Source organism: Lutra lutra, chromosome 4 (assembly GCF_902655055.1).
Source record: "Lutra lutra chromosome 4, mLutLut1.2, whole genome shotgun sequence".
NCBI lineage: Eukaryota > Metazoa > Chordata > Mammalia > Carnivora > Mustelidae > Lutra > Lutra lutra.
Window position 1 is genome coordinate 134,332,853 of NC_062281.1, and position 21,686 is coordinate 134,354,538.

General features: G+C 39.3%; 1 protein-coding gene across 4 annotated transcripts in view; it reads left to right on the forward strand.

Annotated features, from left to right (window-relative positions):
• Positions 1-21,686, forward strand: part of SLC44A5 (solute carrier family 44 member 5) — a 405,375-nt gene that overhangs the window by 56,635 nt on the left and 327,054 nt on the right. For 3 of the 4 annotated variants that reach the window (XM_047728193.1, XM_047728192.1, XM_047728194.1), the window contains exon 2: positions 8,368-8,443. The exons of the other annotated variant lie outside the window; for it this stretch is intronic. In XM_047728193.1, coding sequence (XP_047584149.1) covers positions 8,431-8,443 — 13 coding nt within the window. In that variant the 5' untranslated portion in view covers positions 8,368-8,430. The remainder of the gene's footprint in view (positions 1-8,367; positions 8,444-21,686) is intronic. 4 annotated transcript variants of the gene reach the window in all.

Here is a 21,686-nt window from a genome sequence, read left to right on the forward strand (position 1 = left end):
GTGTCCCATTTTATTTCCTCTATTGGCTTCTTAACTATACTACTACTACTACTACTACTACTACTACAACTGCTTCTTCTTCTTCTCCTTATTATTTCAGAAGGGGAGAGGGGCAGAGGGAGACAGAGAATCTTAAGCAGACTCCATGCCCAGTCAGGGCCTGATGTGGGGCTTGATCTCATGACCCTGAAATAGTAACCTGAGCCGAAATCAAGAGTCAGACACTTAACCCCGCCCCCCACCCGGCACCTTTATTATTATTTTTTAAATGCTTGTTTAAGGGCTTACAGTATATATCCTTAATATGGCATAGTCTATTTAAAGGCAATATTCTACCTTTTCATATTTCCTACTTCCTTTTCACACATTCCACTTCTCATTTCACAAATATAAAAATGTTAATTATTATTATTTCATTTATACCCTTTCCCAAATTCACTTTTTCATTTAAAATCACTCAAATGACTGTTGTCCATTCTTTTCTGTCACAAAATTTAAACTCTTCACATGGCTTACCAAATCCATAATATTTTGGGCCTTATCCACATCTCTAATGACCTTTGCTGCCACTTTACCTCCAGTAATACTGATTTTTCTTACAATTCTTCAGACACAGATTGCTGTTTCAGACCTCCATGTCTTATACATATTGTTCCTTCTGTTTGGAATACCTATCCCCTTTTGCCATTGGGAGAATTTTTCTGAGGAACTTTATGTCTGTGAAATTTTCCTGGCCCTTCTCCTTCCAGGCAGAATTAATCATTCTCTACTCTGCTCTACTTCTGTGCCTCATATATGCTTGTTCATCCTTCTTGTGCACCACTTCAAATTTTCTTGGCCCTTTTATTCCAGTCCATGACTGCAGTGACAACTTGTAGGAAGATGCTGTCCATCTTCATGCAGGAACAGTCTGACAGTGCCGCGCCTGAGGGCTTTGCAGTTTTCACTCTCACTGGTTCCCCCCCCCCCCCCACTTCCCTGCTGTCCCCCAGGGATTCTTTACTTGATGGTGAAGTAGCATGGGATACCTCTGGGATTTTTCCCGGTACTCATGCATGTGCGATTCAGGAGTGATGGGGAGTTAATGCCCTAGGGGTACACCCTGGACTAGGGAAGAGCAGAGTAATGTATACATGCTTTCTGCTTCCCCTACCCCTACCCCGGGGAGGTTATCAGGGTGTTCTATGAGACTGAGAATCCAGCCATCCATATGGGTAGCCAGTCAACTCGATAATGAATCTTCTTCTGACTCTCCTTCCTTCTCTGGTTTGCTCCCTCTTTTCTAACTCTTATACCCTGACTCACATTCCTTTGTTTTAGGCTCTGTATTCTGGGGAACCCAGGTTGAGAAAATACAATTATTACTTGTAGAACACTGTATGGTATTTATTTAAGTGTCCATTGCTTCCTCTAGACCAGTGACTTTTTAAATATCTCAAAACAATAATATCTTATATCAACCCCCCAAACACAGAACTGGTGAAAGGAGAGCAATTCTGGTTATAGTAGAATGGGACAGAAGTTTTGAAAAACAAACAAACAAAAATAATGTACTAATTAAGCTGTGAACTTGATGAATTAGAAAATATGTCTTGTTAAACTTTGACTCCTAAGAACCTGGTATAGTGTCTGGTCCCCAGCAGGTAGTCAGAAATGTTTGTTAAATTGAACTAAATTGAACTGAGGGGAACTGAAGTCTAGAAAATATGATTTTATTTAGGCTACAATGATTATGGATAAAAGAAGAAAGAAAACAGAAGTATAGTTCTAATACTTTTCCTGGAAATGTGAGAGGTTTATTAGAAAAGACAATAAAACTTCTTCTGCGAGTGTGTTTTCTCATTCTTGACTTGATGTGCTAATTTTCAAATTGTTGTCCTGCTTTTGTTTTTTGTTTTTGCTATATACCAGCAGTAACAGATTTAAATTGAGTTTTTAAAAATCCCCTATGTATATACAATGGAATATTACCCAGCAGAGACGTTGAATACCTACCATTTACATCAACATGGTTGGAGCTGGAGGAGATTATGCTAAGTGAAATAAGTCAGTCAGAGAAAGACAGTTATCATATGGTTTCACTCATATGTGGAACATAAGGAATAGCATGGAGGACCATGGGGGAAGGGAGGGAAAACTGAATGAGAAGAAATCAGAGAGGGAGACAAACCATGAGAGACTCGATTCTGGGAAAAACTGAGGGTTGTGAAAGGGTAGGTGGGTGGGTGTTGGGGTAACTGGGTGATGGGCATTAAGAAGTGTGTGTGATGTGGGGCACCTGGGTGGCTCAGTGGGTTAAGCCTCTGCCTTCGGCTCAGGTCATGATCCCAGGGTCCTGGGATCGAGCCCCGCATCGGGCTCTCTGCTGGGCAGGAGGCCTGCTTCCCCTCCTCTCTCTCTCTCTGCCTGCTACTCTGCCTGCTTGTGATCTCTCTCTCTGTCGAATAATAAAAAAAAAAAAAAAAAAAAAGAAGTGTGTGTGATGTGATGAGCACTGAGTGTATACACAACTGATGAATCATTGAACACTATATCAGAAACTAATGATGTGCTATATATTGGCTAACTGAATTTAAATAAAATTTCCCTACGTTCTTTAAATTATTTATTAACAAAGGTGAAAGGGTTGGGAAAGTTATCATTTATAATTACTTTATAGTCACAAATGTGGAACAGGTGAGATAGAGAGCTAAAGATAATTTCTAGTAAGTAAATATGCCACTACAAAATTGAAGACTTGGAAGCTCCTGTTACATCCTGTTATTATAATCAATACTGAATTGTGCCATCATTTCCTAAAAGTGACAGAAACTCCAGAAGGATAGCTATCATGAGCAAGGTTTTCTGGGCATTCTGAGATGGGGAAAAAAAACCAAATGAAAAAAGCTGGGCAGGAAATTTATGCATTAAGAAGGTATATTTTAAAAGTATACTTCTGTATGTATTTTGTATAAACCATTTTGCTTGTTGACTGACCCATCAATCCACTCCCTCATTCATTCATTCATCATCATGATGTTGAGGCTGGAACATAGAAAGCCTACATGAGAGTCTGTTCTTTACCTTCAGTCAATAGATTTTTTTGTCAATAATTTTTCTTTATACAAGAACTTTAAACTTTATGGATAACTAGTGCCCGATTTCCATCTTCTTTATTGTAAAAAATGGGCTTATTTATCAGATTTTTGAACAAAATATAATCTTAACATCCATTTCTCTAGTTATCGACCTAAATGTCAATCACACCTACTTTGTGCTAAGTTGTGAGGATTCAATAGTGAATATAGTTAGACATGGCACAGTTACTGATTAATGAGAAATAGATATATCTATATATATATATCTATATCTATAGGCTAAATGACTTGCCCAAGATAACAGAGCTTGTGAATAAATTATTCCTCAGAATATATAAGATTATTTTCATATGCCACTTTTACTGGCATTAAGCCTTCAAGCATTACCAAGTGATAAATTATGAAAACAGCCAGTTGCAAAAGTCATTACACAAATGAGAGAACACGAAAAAGGAAACTAGAATGGGGAGATTTAGGAATAGATTGGAGTGAAGTGGGAAAAAAAAATTTATTTCAGTTCATCTGGAAATTTTTCAGACTTGGATTTCCCCCCTACTGGATTACATATGGTTTGCATATTAAAAAATATGCAATATATTGCATGTAAAAATAAAACATAAACTAATGCTTATTGACAGCCTAACATGTGCCAGGCACTATAATATTTATTAACACGTTTAATAATTACCAGTATCTGTGAAATATTGTATTCTTATATCTGGATGGTCGTTTCAACCTGGTATTACAGTGTGCATGTCAAAAGTGACTATCGTTGCCCAGAGTCTGACACACAGCTTTCAGGTTTGGAAACTGGGTTACTATGGGGTCACCCAGAGGTTAATAGGCCCAGGCAAATTGATTCCTTCTAGCTAAACTTACAAGAGTCTGATTATAAACCAGAACATCAACTTACACGTCTCTGTGAAGAAATTAACTGCCAAGTAGCCTAGAATACTCATGTGAGTTGTCAGCACATTTTATTCCCTGTGGAAAAGGAAGCTTGGAAACTAAAATTAAGGACAGAAAGATGCCAAGGAAGTATAAAATTAGAAGAAAATGAGTTGGATGCTTTTTTTTTTTTTAAAGATTTTATTTATTTGACAGAGACACACACGGAGAGAGAGGGAACAGAAGCAGGGGGAGTGGGAGAGGGAGAACCAAGAACCAGGCTTCCCGCCAAGCAGGGAGCCCAATGCGGGGCTTGATCCCAGGAAACTGGGATCATGACCTGAGCCGAAGGCAGACGCTTAACGACTGAGCCACCCAGGTGCCCCTGGATGCTTTTAATAAGGAAATTGTTGTGCCATTATTTGAGCCCAGCATGCCTTCTCCACCGTAGGAATGCTTTTGTCTAGCTAAGGGATCCGAATATAATTTTCAGTCAGTCAGATCCCTCTCTCAATACATCTCTGAAAATGGCCAGTTGTAGCCTCAGCTGCAGCAAGACAGAGCAGATTGGGAGAGTCTGAGATTGCTGATAATAGAGCAGGCCAGGCTCCTGCAGGTGCTGAAAGGAGGAACAGAGAGGCAATGTATGGAGTAAGTATAGTAATCAGGCCAAAGATTGTAACAATAATAGTAATCTCGAACAACGATTGAAGATTTATTATGTGTTAGAAATTGTGCTAAGAACTTTATATCAGTTACCTAATTTGATTCTCAGAGCAACCATCTAAGGTAAATACCATTCGTGTTCCTGTTTTATAGATGAAGAAACTGAAGTCTAGAAAAGTTTAAGTAATATACTAGAAAGTATACATTTCTTATACTGCCACTACATGTTGAATTGCTCTATCTCGGGGTTAACAGGTCCAAAGTTGAGTTCTTCATTTCTTCTTAAAACGTGTTCGTCTGAAGCTTCTGAATATCCCTTTCTCCCTTCTTCCTGCCTTCCCTGCCTCCCTCTCTCCACCTCCGTTCCTGACATCAGCAAACCCTCTAAATTTTACTTCCAAAATACACAGTGGGTCTTTCCCCTTTCCAATCTCTACTGTCACTGCTCTAGTGCAGTTATGGAAACTACTGGTCTACTTTTCCTTTCTATGAATTTGCCTATTCTAGACATTTCATACACGGGGGATTGCACATAAGTAACCTTTTGTGTCTGGCTTCTTTCACTAGGCATAATGTTTTCATTATGGTTCATCCATTATGTAGCATGGATTGGTGCTTCATTTTTTTTATGACTGAATAATATTCCCTCATATGGATATCATATGTTTATTCATTCATCTGTTGATGGACATTTAGGTTGCTTCCACTTTTGACTATTATGAAAAATGGTGCTATGCTTGTTTGTGGACATGTTTTTGTTTGAAAGCCTCTTTTCAACTTGCCAGGGTAATCTTTAAAAAATGAAAGTCATGTGGTTTTCCTACTCATAGCCTTCAATAGCTTCTCGTTAGAGTTATAATCAAAATTCCTTTCTGTAGCTCCCAAGGGTTTGCATGATCTGCTTCTCCTTTAACACATAAGCATTTTCCCTCTTCCCTCAATATATTCCAACCCCACTGGCTTCCATTTAGCTCCTCCAACTCCCTAAGCTTTTTAGGGTATTCACACTTGCTACAGTTCAGCTAGAAATCCTCCTCTTTCCAGTGCTTTTCATGACTAGTTCTTTTTTATCCTCCAAATCTCCATCCTCAATGTCAGTCAGAAATGCTTTCCCTGATTAAACTCCATTATTTCCTATTTGTTTCCTAATACTTTTCATACCATGTAATTACATGGCTGTTTCTTTGTGTACCCACTTACTGTCTGTTGCCCTCAGAGGAATACAGTTTCTTAAGCTCAGGAGTTAAAGTACCCCCCGCTTCTTTTTAAATCACTACTCTCTGCACATGAGTTTAGCAAAATATTAGACATAGAAGAGGTACTTCATAAATGTTTGTTGGATAAATGAGAAAGATCACAGGTGTGGGAAGTGAGATAGAGCAATTCAACATGTAGTGGCAGAGTTATACGAACAAGAAGGAAGAGCAAGCTGGTGGAGAATTTTTAGTTACACTGATATTTAAAGATCTAGGCAGGGGATTGGTCAACAGATAGGGAAGGACAGTTGTTGGTTCAAGATGGGGAAATCTGGTCAAGGAGTCAAGAGCTGCAGTGAAAAAGTTAAGAGAAAAGAGCATGTTTAATTTGATGTCAGTTGTAGAGAGGCTGGCTAAATTTCACGTCTAAAATCAGGATTGCTTCTAGAAACCAGGCTGGGACTAAGATTGAACCATAGCTTTTGGGAGAGGAAGGATGCAAAAGACGGGGTAACATGGCAGGGCTTGACAAACCCGAAATTGCGTTTTAGAAATAGAAGTGAACTTTTAATTATTTTTAATTGTTCAGTTGCTTAATAGTAAACACATTTTAAAAGATTATTGAATTTCAGACTGTTAACATCCCAAGTATTTTTTTCACTGAGGTTATTGAATCAATGCATTTTCTGAGGATTACATTTTGATTTTTGTCTGAACACAAAATTGAACTAGGGGGATAGGAGGTTCCTGGTCCTTAAATTATAGGATTGGGCTAAGCCTTCCTTATTCTCCACCATGTGATGAATGAAGTGTGATAAAAATGAGAATTAGTTTGTACAAACCAGAGATCTATTAATAAGATTCTTGGATAGGAGTTAGATGTTTTCCAGGACTAATTAAGTAGCACTGTCACGAGGCAGAGTTAGTCTTGGATTATAATTGGAAGTTTGAAGCAAGACTTAGAAATTTCAGTTTTATGAGGTAGGAAAAGGGTTAAATGGAGCAATATGAAATGTCAGTTCTGGGCTTCTTAATGTAACGTTGAGAATGTAAAATTTTTTAAAGCGTGATAACATTTAACAAAAAAGATTTAAAAACAACTTGAAAAGTCTTGAATTGGGACATACTTATAGGAATACAAATATGAATCAAGAACTTTAAGAGAAAGGAATGGTGACATCAACTAATAGACGTAGAAGAAATAATGGAAGTAGAAAAAAACCACTATTTTGGAACCACTGGAAACAACTGACTCAGAAGAATGATTAGTGGATGATAAAAGTCTGAGGAAGAACGGCATATATAATATGTATAAACAGAATACCTCTGCAGAGAATACTTATTAATTGCAAAATGAGAAATGGTAGTTTATAGAGGAGAAACCTCACTGACACCGCCTTACTGGGGGATCAAAGTTAATATCACCCATGACAGAAACACTGAGATTTGATTCCTGTTGTGATGCACTGAGAACGTTAAAACATGGTTTATGTAGTATTCTGGCCCAGAAGGCATAACCTGAATCTAGTCATGTGGAAACAGGTTAGACAGACCCAAAGCCATATTCTTCAGAATAACTACTCTGGCACTTCTGGAAAATTGTCATGAAAAGAGAAGTTTGAAGACCTGTTCCAGATGAAGGGGACCAACAAGATATGCCAACTACATGTGGGCTGTGGTCTTGGATCTGGACAAGAGAGAAATTCTATAAAGGACATTATTGAGACAACTGGAGAAAGACGACCATATATTAGATTAAAATGGTATATAGATCTTGTCAGAATATTCATAGAAGATTTTGATAATTATACTGTAGTGTAATGGACGATGTTAGCAGAGGGGAAGCTGGGTGAAGAGTATACACAACTGTCTGTACTATTTTTGCAACTTTTCTGTAGGTCTAAATTTTTTTCAAAATAAAAAGTTAAGAGACATACATAGAAAAAGGATGGACAGGAAAAATGACCAAATTTTAGTGGTGATTTTCTACCTGGTAAAATTAGCTTTTCCCTTTCATTAAAAAAATACTTTTTTGTAATAAGTTTTCACAAAGAGTTATGTGTTGCGTAATCATTTAAAATACTTAGCCTAAAGTTAGGGAAAGAAGAACTAAACACAAAAGAAAAACGCCACCTACTACAACCCCTTTGTTGATCAGCGTGGCAGCTAAACAGAAAAGCACTGATGGGAGTGTTGAAAAAAAGGTGCATAAAAGTGGAAGACAGGATAGAGAAATCAGCTGGCTAGGGATGCATGTTACAGGTGGTGTGAGGTGTGAGAGTAGATAATAAAAATAAGGACCGAGATTTAGGAGGCTGTGGCAGAGAGAATTTTATTCCAGTAGTAAAGAGGAGAACACAGTTTCCTTCAAAGAGAGTAGATGCCGGAAGTATTTTATGTGTTAGAAGAGCATTAGGCTAATTCTCCCAGTTCTTAGGGAGTATAAATTAGGGTTGTGAGAGTTTTCCCCACATGTAGGTTTTTAGTAAGTTAAAACCATTTGCTTTAGATAATCATCTTCATACTTGTTTTTATCACAGACTCCTTTCTAAACAATTCAACCTGGCAGTGACTCAGGCATCCCCCGAAGAGACAGCCTCTTAATGAGTGACAAAGGTAATTACCTACTCCGGTTAAGTCCCTCTTGCTCGAAACTTCTGCATAAAATATTATTTGTTCACTATTAAATAAGGACAGTAGGGAAATGAATATACATTGCGGTGTCATGAGGAGCCGCACCTGAAAACCTGCAGTGTGGTAGACATTATGGTTCTCCGTCTCTTCCTAGCTCAAGACCTCTGAGACGCAAGATACCCTCTCTTCTGTGCCTGGGGCCTCCTGAGAGCTGGGGTGCTGGGGCAGGTGTGGGGAGCGGGGGCTACGTGGTTTGTAAAAGCCCACCCCCACGCATACTCAAGTCACTTCTTGAGTATGGTTCCCTTTTTCCTGCGTCGTTCCCCCTACCTGAAGAGTTATTGCTAGAACTGGAATCGTTAACCTTTATTTCAGAGGATGATTATTTTCAGCCCTCTTTCTCGTATTGTGACACCGCCAGAGCTTCGCTCCTTAGAGAAGCAACACGCTGTCACTTGTTCCTTGGAGAGGGACCACGGGGCTCCACTTCAAATTTTAACCCCGATTCCTACTATTTCTATCTCCGTAATTAGGTTTTAAGCTCCTGGCAGTCACAGACTGGGTCTCATCTATCTTTTTTACCCTCTTCAGGCCTAGCCTTTTACTTTCGAAAAGCTAGTTACTTAGTAAATGTTTATTGAAAATGAACACTGTTTTCCTTAAGAGCACATTTTATTCCTTCATGAAGGAAAATCTATTCCTAGCTATGAAGAAAGAGCGCATTGTTGCCTGAGTACAAATTAAAATGGAAGATCTAGGATGTCTAGCTTAAAGCTAAGCTGTGGCTCTGGTCTTTGGCTGAGCATTTTGAAAAGATTAAAAGGGTTATTAAAAATAGGATCTAAAGATCTAACAAGATGCTTAAAAGGGGTCCAAGAATGTGTCTAAATGTGTGTAGGTTCCTGAAGGCTGTAATTGCACTGTAGTACGTGGCTGGCCACCGACAGGAATCCCTGCTCCTATGAACGTGTTCCTGGGGATTGTGTGTCCAGAGATTGGCCCTGTGAGTAGGGATGACAACTGTTCCTCGAGTGTGAGAACTGGGGAATAGCCAACTCACAGGACATTTTCTTTTATGCAGACGTACAGTGTTACTAACATACTCATGTCTAGGGCAGATGACATTAGTCTTTTAGGCCGGTTTGCTCATCAGTAATTATCACATCGACCAAGGCCTGAGAGGTAGTAGGTATATGCTGAAGAAATGGTGGTTTTTATAATTGTCCACAAACTATAGTTCAGAAGTGTGTTACAAAAGGTTGAATATGTTTGAAATTGAATTACTAGGGCTGTATTTTACTTTAACAACACTGTAGTTTAGATTGGTTTATATGAGCAAAGAGCTAAGCATTGCTACCATGTGTAACAGTGCTCTAGAAAAATAATTTCTCAAAGCTATAGCATTAGTATTCTCCTGGACCTTTGGAGCCATGGGGCACAAGTACGCTGAGTGTTACCGAGCCCTTTTGCCTGTTGCTCATTTAATATTTACCTCTCTCCTCTGAATATTGGCTACCGATGATCTGGAAGAGGCATCACAACTTCCACCACCAGAAAGAAACCATTTCATTCACCGTAATACCCACTTTTTTCACTTCTACTAATCAATGCTTCTGTCAGCCTCCATCTGAGGCCTTAGACTGTAAATTAATAAATAACTTTCTCTATAGCATTTATAAGTCAAACTCCTTAGGCTTGAGTCATTACTCCAATCACTCTGTAAGGACACTTACTTTTTATTTTTTAATCCCATTTTGGGGGAGGTTTTAATGTAATAAATGAAAATAACCGATGATGATTAGACATCTGTAGCCAAAGTCTATAGGGGATAGCATAGATCCTGGCAAAAACGTGTCCATTTAGAGGACAACACTTGTCCACTTGTTAGAGTAGAGGAGAGAAGCTGCAGCGTCACCAACACCACCGCCATCAGTACAAAATAGCCCGTAAACAAAATGGCCAGTGAAGCTGTGCTAGGCATCACCATAAGAGAAGCACATTGAGAACAAGTGACCAAGAATTACTTACACAGAATTGATAGATGTTAAAAAAGTATCTCGAAATGGGCACTGTAGTTTTCACGATATTCAAGTAAGGTACAAATGAAATTTTGGCAGTTCCCAAAGGCCAATTAGGTGACAGAAGTCGAGATTAGAGATAAAATTTAAGGCTTTTGTGTTTGTCAGATTGATCTCTATCGGTAACAGTGTGATTTTGTTCTTTTGAGTCTGTCAGGGGATAGGGCATTTCAGTTTTGGTGGCCACCAGGACAGGATATCAGGACAGAGGCATGGAGAGTGATGGCTGTTATTCTTTGGAGGGGGTTCTTCAAGGAGGACCCTGACTCTGGGTGAGCCGGGTGCTAGTACCTGGTCGCTGATGGCTCGTGCTTCATTTCCAGAATGTGCCATTGGCTCCTGTGACTGGGGGAGGGTTAGAGAGGGGAACACTAGTTTTTTTATGCATGTAGCTCTGGGTGGTGCATGGCTTCAGGGACAACAAAGAGGAATGCCAATGCCAGAGATAATCAAAGGGCAAATAATCTAGCACCAAAAATGGCCTCAGAGACGAATAATAAATTTCAAATTTCACCTGATGTGAAACTGATGTGAATTTTGTATTTTCAAGTGCACGTTAGCAACAAAACCAGCAAATATTTAAATTGAATTTTCAAGCTGCTAGTTGACTCAGAATGTCCACATTAGCTTAAATGGGAATGCCTCAATTCACTCCTCATTCAATTCTGCATTTGAAAGGAAGCTTTTTATAGTAGACCTTAAAGCACACTGAGCATTTATTGTATGAACATCTTAATTTGGCTAAATGTCAATAAATGCTATGCCTTAGAGTCACTCTTCTGTTAGAAATTGCCCTTAATGAAAATGTTCTATTGTAAAACTTAAGAATCATACTGTAACTCATATTTCTTGAAGCCAAGATGCTATTTCTGGTTTTATCTCTAACGTTGACAAATGATCTACCTGTATATCCATATCTGTATCTATTTGTTGCCCAGTGGTCACACTCTCAAACATACTTAGAGAAAATAGAAGTGGACATGGTTAGATAGAGTTGATAAGATTAAAAATCACATAAAAATTAGCAAACACACATACTTAAGAAAAAAGGACTGCAATAGTGAAGGTAAAGGCAGTAACAATTTTTCTTCCACCCTAAGGCAAACAAGTTGTTTGAAACCCCTCTGTTTGTTCTTAGATTTTCTGTTCTGTCTCTCTGGTTGACCTCACTTCTATAGCACACATAACAACACTGAAATATTACAGAGATTAGCACCGCTCCTGTACCAGGCAGACTCACAAATTTGTGAAGTTGGCATATTTTTGCATAGTTAATGACTACTTTCTTTGGGTTCCCACCCCACATTGCATACACATTGGCTGTCATCTTTCCGTTTTATTTTGTTTACTTCTCTGTCTCTCTCATGAAGCAGAATTCCTAAAAGAAGGAACTTAATCCTTTTTTAATGAAAACAATTTTACACCCCATGAAAAAAATTTCAAATTCACAATCCCAAAATCAAGAGTCAAGAGCTCTTACCAATTGAGCCAGCCCGGCACCCCAGAAAATTATTCTTTGGATCCATCGTGGCTAGCATTGTGTCTGGCTTCTAGAAAGCACCCAGAAAATCCTTAATGAAAGAATAACAGGATGAATAAGAATTTCATGGTCTGCGAATAAGAAACAGGCGGTAATTCTTTGTGTTCATCATGCTCACCCAGAAATTGATTCTGAAACAGTTAATCCTTTTCTTCCCTCCTCACCTTATCTTCCTGATGACAGAATTTCTATTTTAGTGTGAGGCCTGCATGGCCACCTCCTATTGATAACTAGTAGGCACAACTCAGTTTCATGATGGACAGATGGATTGGCCTGCTGTTGTTCTTGGCCTTGAGACCGTTACTGCTTATTCTCTTAGATGCATCCAACACAACGTGCTTCCCCTCTTTTTATTAATTTCTTTTGCAGGACTGTACATATTTGCTCCTAACACTGCCTTGCTGTATTTGTAGTATCAGAGGCCCACAAGCAGGCTCTGGAAGACACATTAGCAGAAATACTTTGAGAGGTGCATGTTAATCTAACACAAAAGAAGAGGACTCCATGGAAAAGAGGTCATAAAATATTGCCATTATTCAATGGAACAAGGGTAGATCCTCCCTCTTTCCCTTCTAACAGAGTGGGATTGACTGGAAGAAAAATACAGTTGCAATATATTTCTGGGAAAAGGGATCCAGATGCTGCCAATTTGAATTGTTCAGCTAGAGGACTGCAGAGTTATTCATTGAAATTTTGTATATAATTACATATATGAATAGTAGCTGCTTCAGATTAGTTACATAAACTATAATTCATAGACTTATCTAAATGCTGGCATGTTACTTGATTTTTTATTTTTTAAAAAATTTAAAAAAGATTTATTTATTTGAGAGAGAGAGTGTGTGCGTGCGAGCACATGAGTAGGGGGAGGGGCAGAGGTAGAGGGAGAGAGACTCTCAAGCAGACTTCTCGCTGATGCAGAGCCTGATGTGGGGCTTAAACCCACCACCCTGAGATCAGCTGAAATCAGGAGTCGGGTGCTTTACTGATCAAGTCACCCAGGTGCCCCTACTCTCTTGTTACTTAATTTTTTAAACCATATACAGCACCCAAAAACATTTTAACATGGATATCTTCTTTATAAGAAAAAAAGGAAATGGGGGAAGAAAATTATTTACTCAGTTTCTCTCATGGGCCAGTCATTTTTATGCCGTTTCCAGTGTTTTTCATGTAATCTCAGAATAAGCTGTGAAATACATTTTATTATGATTATTTTATAAAAGAGAAAACAAGGGCTTAATGACAGTACTGCTCATGGTCACTAGGAATGACAAAACTAATAACAAGGCAAGTGTTTCCAACTCAAATTTATTCTCTGTTTACTGTGTTGGATGAACTAGCATACAGTAAGTTTTCAAGAAATTTGGGCTTTAATTATGTAAATAACAGTGTTTTAATGAATTTTCCATATTGTGAATGGTGTCTTAGAAACTAATTTCTTCTAAGTTAGGTAGGGTACTTGTCCCCTTGATTAAAAAAATATTCAATAATGTGCTGCAGGGGAAGTGATTTCTGAATTTTTGGAATGCCTAAGCCAAAAATCAGAGTGCTCCAGTGTTTCACAAACATGTCTTGGGAACTACTGTTCTTCTAGAAGTCATGGTTTCTCTTGAGTATTCTTTTTGCTTTCAGGATCCATGCCTGGGCTAACATGATGGGGTCTGACCAGAGCTCTTGGTTTCATTTTGTTTTGACCAAATTCGCGGACTACCAGGGCTGAGCAAGGAGCCCGATATGGGACTTGATCCCAGTATGCTGGGATCCTGACCTGAACCAATGTCAGACGCTTAACTGACTGAGCCACCCTGGCATCCCATCAAAGGGGGTTGAGGTGAAAATCACTCCAGTTTTACCAGGAGGCTCTTAGCAAGCATCAGTTTGTGGCTAGATTTCTCTGAGGCCCATTGGGATTGTTCCTGTATATCTATACCCTAGGAGAATCCTCTGACTGACTGCCCTTTTTTGTGGAGCAGGGGCAGTACAGGCCTTGAACTTCCTCTGTGAGTTTCAGCATACAGTCCTCCTCCTCTGGTGTGGTGGCAGGGTCTGTGTCGAAGAGAAGAGATTCACATATTTGCTCCTTTCCTCATCCTACCCTTAAATATGAGTCAGACTCATTTTCTTAGGGTAGAAGGATAGAGTATGGGACTAACTGCTGGTACCTTACTACTAAGTAACATAGTTGTGAAAATGGATTAACTCTGCAAAGTAACAGAACTGCCAGTTGTCATCCTGGTTTCCTTGGGTAAAGCAAACAGTGCCAGAGGCAATTTCTAACTGTGTTAGATGATGGTTTCTCCCCCCAAATCAGCTTCAATTATAGTATACCTAAAAATAAGGGTTAATCAAGACAGAATTATCAAATGGCTAGGCAAAAATTTGATGTCAGTTTCATTCCAACTAAGTTGCAAAGGCGATGGCAATATTTGGAAACTGTGCTTTAGGGAGAGGATCTGGAAAATTATAATTTTCCTTTTTTTTTTTTTTTTGGACAGATAGAGATCACAAGTAGGCAGAGAGGCAGAGAGAGAGAGAGAGAGAGAGGAGGAAGCAGGCTCCCCGCTGGGCAGAGAGCCCGATGCAGGGCTCAATCCCAGGACCCTGGGATCATGACCTAAGCCGAAGGCAGAGGTTTTAATCTACTGAGCCACGCAGGCGCCCCTGGAAAATTATAATTCTAAAATATGAGCATGTTTTCTGTGATGAGGAAGTGGTCATTATTTATATTAAAATAGATGTTTATTTCTCTCCATTATTTTCTTTTTTCATATTCCTTTAAATACATTTTTCTTATAATTTAAATTTAGTGATTAAGCTGAACTCCTAATAATGCGTTGCCATTAATGAGAGAAATCTACTGATTATCTAATCCAGTGGTTTTCAAAGTGTATCAGAATCACCTGGAGAGCTGGTTAAAACCCAGGTTTCTGAGGTGCCTGAGTGGTTTAGTTGGTTACACAACTGACTTTTGGTTTCAGTTCAGGTCATGATCTCATGGGTTGTGAGATTGAACTGAACACTGCATAGGGCTCCTGATCAGCAAGGGAGTCTGCTTGAAGAGTATCTCCCTGTGCTCTTACCCCTATTCTCATTGCCTCAGTCTCTCTCTCTAAAAATAAATAAATAAATAAATAAATACGTAAAAACAAAACCCAAACCAAAAAACCACAACCGAGGTTTCTTTACCCTGTCCCTGGAGTTTCTGACTCAGTAGGTCTGGGGTGAGGCCTGAGACTTCTCATTCTAACAAGTTTCCGGGTGTTGTTGATACTTGGGAAGCACTTCGGGAATCATTTAGTCCAGTGGTTCTCAAACTTGGCTGCACCTTAGAATCACTTGGGGAGTTTTTGAGAACTGCCCATTCCCTGTTGAAGGTGTACTGACAGCTTGAATTTTCATTGGTCTGGGCTGAGACTCTATAATAGGATGATGTCTGTGACTGCAAGATACATGGAGGGTTAAATACCACTGGTCTGGCTTAGCCCTCATTTTAAAGATTTTATTTATTTATTTGACAGACGGAGATCACAAATAGGCAGAGAGGCAGGCAGAGAGAGGAGGAAGCAGGCTCCCCGCGAGTAGAGAGCCCGATGTGGGGCTCGATCCCAGGACCCTGGGATCATGACCTGAGCTGAAGGCAGAGGCTTTAACCCACTGAGCTACCCAGGTGCCCCAAACCCTCATTTTATAGATAAGGAAATTGAGGTCTCAAAAAAGTAGCTCCTCCCTTCTTGTTTTGGTTCCTAGCATTCTGCACATTGTTTCTTACCTACTTGGGACTCAACAGTATAAAGTCAGGGGCTCTGTATCTATTTAGCACACGGTACAATTTCAATAAATGTCTACTGTTGAGTTACTAATGTTGAAAGGAATGGGGGACCACTAAAATTTTTTGACCAGCAGAGGAATATATATTGGAAATAATAATTTATTTATTTATTTTTTTATAAAGTTTTTGGTTTTTTTAAAGATTTATTTATTCATATCCAGAGAGAGGGAGAGAGAGTAGGTGAGTGGGGGGAGGGGCAGAGGGCAAGGTAGAGAGAGAATCTCAAGCAGACTCCCTCCTGAGTGTGGAGCCTGATGGCAGTCTCCATCCTGCACCCCATGAGATCATGACCTGAGCTGAAATCACAAGTTGGACACCTAACTGACTGGGCCACCCAGGTGCCCCAGAAGGACTTTACTTTTAAATGGTGTCAACACCCAATGTGGGGCTCAAACTTACAGCCCCGAGGTCAACAGTCCCATGCTCTTCACACTGAGCCAGCCAGGCACCCTGAAAGTACTATTTTAGGAGGATTTATTATTAGGAAGGAAAAGATAAAGAGACTGGAGATGTGATGATCTTCCTACCGCGGTGGTTCTGTAGAGCCTCGCTACTCAGCATGTGATAGAGACCAGCAGCATCAGCATCACCTGAAGCCTTCTCAGCAGTGCAGACTCTCCAGCCCCAGCTCAGACCTACTGAGTCAGAATGTACATTTTTACAAGATCATATGTGCGCATATAATTGAGATGCATGCACATACAAGTTTAAGAAGCACTGCTCTAGGACATCCTATGACCAGTGCTGGACTTACAGGGGAGCCCCATGGGATCAAAAAAACCCTGAAAATATGAATGGCTGGTCAGGTCAGCTTTTCCTTAAGCCTATTCCTTGAGATTACTGGTTCTCTGGGATCTTAATAGGTCAAAAAGATTTAGCAAATCCTAGGTTAAACAATGCTAAACAAGTTTCTTTATGGGCAGACTTCTTTTATCTTTTAATATGCTAATGTACTTTCTGAGTCACCAAGAGAAAAACTGTATTACATACATCATGGAATGTATGTATGAATGTATTACATACATCATGGAAGCCAGTTTGGGGGGCACCTTTCCATATTACTATTTTGTGTAGCACATCTGGGTAAAGTTGTAAAATGCCTTTGTGATATTTAGGGTCTCAGACATAAGATATTCTAGCCCCTAGGCAGGAAATGGTCTTACTCCTAAATTTAATAGATGCCCACCCTTTCTGTCACTGGCCAAGGTAAGTACTTTCACTTCTGACTCACTTTCACTGGCTGAAGCCTATTTGGATGGTGTCATAGGATAGATTTGTGGGTTCTGTTAGTGCTGGTCTGGGGAAAATTTTAAGAGTTAGTTGCTGGTTATGGTGTTTAATGAAAATGAGGAGGAGACCCTGGAAAATATTAGGGTCACTGGTAACATACTGAATTTTAGTTTGTGTGTAGCAGTGAAATCAGGGGTGAGTAATTACTAGGTGAACAAAGAAGATAGAAAGAAATTTGATTGACAATTATGAGCCACAACATCTGTCAGCAAATTTATAGCCAAAAATGAAAAGCAGCAGATGAACAGATACATTTTACAACTAAGGTTGTTTTGAACTTAGGACAGTCCAAAATTGGTTTTTCACAGTTTATTTCCATTGATGCCTTTTTTGAAAATTTATGGCCCATTTTAACACTGACATGTTGATTATCCTACATTTTTTAACTCAGAAAGCATTTGATTTTAAATCACACTCACCAATAAACTACCGATATTTTGGATAGTGCTTTGTTTTATGTATCCTTGACATGAAGTTTCACTTTTTCTTTTTCTTTCTTTTTTTGGTAACAGTATACTCCCTGCTCTTCATGGTAAGAGGAATGAAAATACTTTCTCAATGATACCCTTACTGTAGGCAGTAGCAACATCACTTTTAATTTTTTTCTTTTCCGTTAATAAAGCAATAGAAAGTATTTTTGATTTGGATCTGTCCTTTCAAAAGATTTACTTTTTTTTTTTTTAAGATTTTATTTATTTATTTGACAGAGAGAGAGAGAGATCACAAGTAGGCAGAGAGGCAGGCAGAGGGGGAGGGGGAAGCAGGCTCACTGCTGACCAGAGAACCCAGATGCAGGACTCGATTCCAGTACCCTGAGATCATGACCTGAGCCGAGGCCAGAGGCTGAACCCACTGAGCCACCCAGGTGCCCCAGAAGCTTTACTTTTTATTCCCTTTTCCTGACATAAAAAATGTCATTTCCTGCAAAATCAAGGAAGTACTGTTATTTCTACTTATGAGCCAGTATGCTTTTTCTTAGGATTTTTTCTCTTTAATGGGTAAATTTGGATATATAAATCTTTTTGTTGTTGTTTTTTAGAGAGGGAAAGGGGAGAGGCAGAGAGAGAGGGAGAGAGAGAATCTAAAGCAGGCTCCATGCCCAACACATGGTGTTGACACATGGCTGCATCTCATAACCCTGAGATCAGGACCTGAGCTGAAATCAAGAGTGGGATGCTTAACTGACTGAGCCACCCAGGTGCCTCTGGATATGTAAACATTTTAAACCTGATTCAACTCAGTTTCTCTTTACTGTACCCTTAGTTAACAGAATTTCCTGCATTTTCAGAAGAAATTTTAAACAGAAAGGAAGAAAATTTTTGAAAAATCAAGCAGAATAGATTGAATTAAAGTAGTCTTTGGTTTCAGAAACTTCTAGAAGATGTTGGTGTAGTTTCAGCCCACTTTTCTCCATGTCTAAAATTGACAGTTCCCATAACACTACGACTAGAATGGTGATCTGAGATTTTATAAGCTATTAAGTCATCCCAAAGAAATTAAGTTTTTCTTATTTTACTAGATTTACTAAGACAGAAAAGTAGACTGAAGCATTATGTAGTGCCAGCCTTTGGAAGGAATGCTAAGATGCTTGAGCTGTCCTATTGGCAGGATAACAATGGTGGGAGATGCCATTTACTAGGCAATTCTGCGTCTGCAGTGGAGTGGGACAGGGGATTTTGTAGCAGCTGAGTGACTACCTCTGGACAGGTGGAGAGGTCTAGATGGGTGCTATGAGAACACCAGCTGCTGGACTTTGGACAGCATGGGTGGCTTGTCCCAACTACAAGCCCTTGGAGTTGGTAGGAAAGAGATAATAGAGGCAGCAATTGTCCCACATATCAAAGGTAATTTACTAATAATCCTTATTTAATATACATGCTGAGGGTTGCCAATAATTATTCTAGAAAGATTTTCAGCAAGCATGGGAAATAAGGATTCAAGTTAAGCTTTGGGTCACTAGATAATCCTATTACTTAAATATTTGTACAACATCAATCCAATAAAGTATTTATCAAGTATTATTAGGGGTCATGTTCTGTGCTAAGTGCTAGAATGCCAGTGCAAGAAGAAGATACATGTTACCATTGCTATCCCATTGCATGCTGACTAGCATGTGACGCAGATAAGTCAACAAGATGATATAACACGCCACGAGAGGAGAAATATCAGGGAACCATGATAGTATACAGAAGGGGATACTTGGCTTTTAGTGACGGAGCCAGAGAGGCAGAGGCATCTATATGAAGGATGACTAAGCATTGGATGGACTAAAAGGAGTTGGGCAGAAGAAGCATTCTGGGCAGGGGAAAAAAGCATACACAAAAGCTCAGAGGACGATCTTAAAGAATGTTTTGTCTAGAGCATACAAATCTTGGGAAGAAGGAGAAATGGTAGAAATGAGGTTAGAAAAGTAAACAGAATCTTGGCATATAGGGTTTCATAAACATTTGGACTTTATTATAGAAGGAATAGAGAGCCATTGAAAGGTTTTCCAACAGAGAAATGATTGATGTGCATTTTAGGACAATGACTCTGGGGGCATTCTAGAGAATAGACTAGAGGGAGGGAGAGAATACTGGCGAGAATCAGACCAATGTGGAGACTGTTGGAGATGTTTAAATGTGAGAAGATGGTAGCCTGTATTTCACAAATGATAGCATTCTTCTTTTTCTTTTTTTAAAGATTTTATTTATTCATTTGACAGACAGAGATCACAAGTAGGCAGAGAGGCAGGCAGAGAGAGAGAGTAGGAAGCAGGCTCCCTGCTGAGCAGAGAGCCTGATGGTGGGGCTCGATCCCAGGACCCTGGGATCATGACCTGAGCCGAAGGCAGAGGCTTTAACCCACTGAACCACCCAGGTGCCCCACAAATGATAGCATTCTTAATGGCTGGTGCTTTCTGACACACTGGACACTAAAGTTATTTATTCTTACTTTAAAAGAATAAAGTGTTTATTATTTTTAACTTTATTTCCCATTTTATACTTATTTAAGAAACCATTCTTATTTCTTCTTTCTTGTACCTTTGTTAATTATTATGTCTGTTGCTTCCTGAATATTTTCCTGTAAATGTCTTTTCTGCTCTTCACATGTATTTTCTACCTTTTGTCATTGTGATTTCTTTTCCCTTCCTCCCATCCTTCCTCCTTCCCTTCCTTCCTTCCTAATTTCTTTTTCAAACTTGAATATAGAGTTAATGATGAGAGAAAAGAAATTATGATTCTAGTGAATAGATTTCAGTTACCACAACTAGGGATAGCCTGAGATTTCCTGAAAAGGACAAGTAGAAAAAAATTCAGTTTCCAGCACTGGAAAGAAAGAACACAGTTTAAAGACAAACAATGTTTTTGGAGGGGAAGAGACTTGCTGTACAGCAATCAATACAGTAGAATTAGAAAAGACCAACATGTATCAACCCCGAAGTGCAAAAAGTAATTAAGGGCACAAAAAGCACATAATAAACGTCAAGTACAAAACAGAAGCTGAGAAATTACAGAGTGAAGTTCAGAGTTTAAAAATGACAGAAAGACCAAAGGTGGTAAATGACAAAAACATTTCATATAAGACTAACTAAAAGTGCTAAAATATCACAACAATATTACATAGGACACAACAGGTCAGGACACAGCCTTGAAAGGTGTCTAATGGATAGTAAGGGTGAATCATTGAGAGGGTCTTATGGACATTGATTTAAAAAAAGTAAGATAAAAGAGTTCTTTGTCTCAGAACTTTCAAAAAGCTTAGTCTTGCTAAACAGAGAAATCAATGTAAAATGAAAGAAATAAAATTGTTCTTTGGAAATGTTATCAACCAGTAAGTGGCAAAGAAATTGAGAAATTTGAATCCTCATATAGGACCAGATATGCTTGCTTTTAGGATTAGTGATGTCCAAGGCCTTTAGAAATACTTTATAAAAGAGTATGTTGCTTTTGTGTATTTTTTTCCCAAGTCACCCAAGGTAGGCCACTTTTAAGGCTTCCTTGGCTTTCTGTGTGTTAGAGTATGACACACCTGTCCCTTACCAGGTAAAATGAAGGAAAACATCAAGAGGATGTACAGAAATCATAGCAAAAGAACTTCCAACCTATTAAACCCTTTGTGGGGAAGTGGGAAAGGAGAATGTGCTCATTATGTGAAGTGGACAGCTGGAGGAATGGGAATGCTCACTCTGGAAATCCTTTGTCTTAAACCCTTTGGGCTGCTATAACAAAACTATCATGGACTGGGTGGCTTAAACAAGATTTATTCCGGGGGCGCCTGGGTGGCTCAGTGGGTTAAAGCCTCTGCCTTCGGCTCAGGTCATGATCCCAGAGTCCTGGGATCGAGCCCCGCATCGGGCACTCGACTGAGCAGGGAGCCTGCTTCCTCCTCTCTCTCTCTGCCTACCTCTCTGCCTACTTGTGATCTCTGTCTGTCAAAAAAAAAAAAAAAGACTTATTCCTCACAGTTCGGGAGGCTAAAAACTTCAAAATTTACCAGAAGCCTATT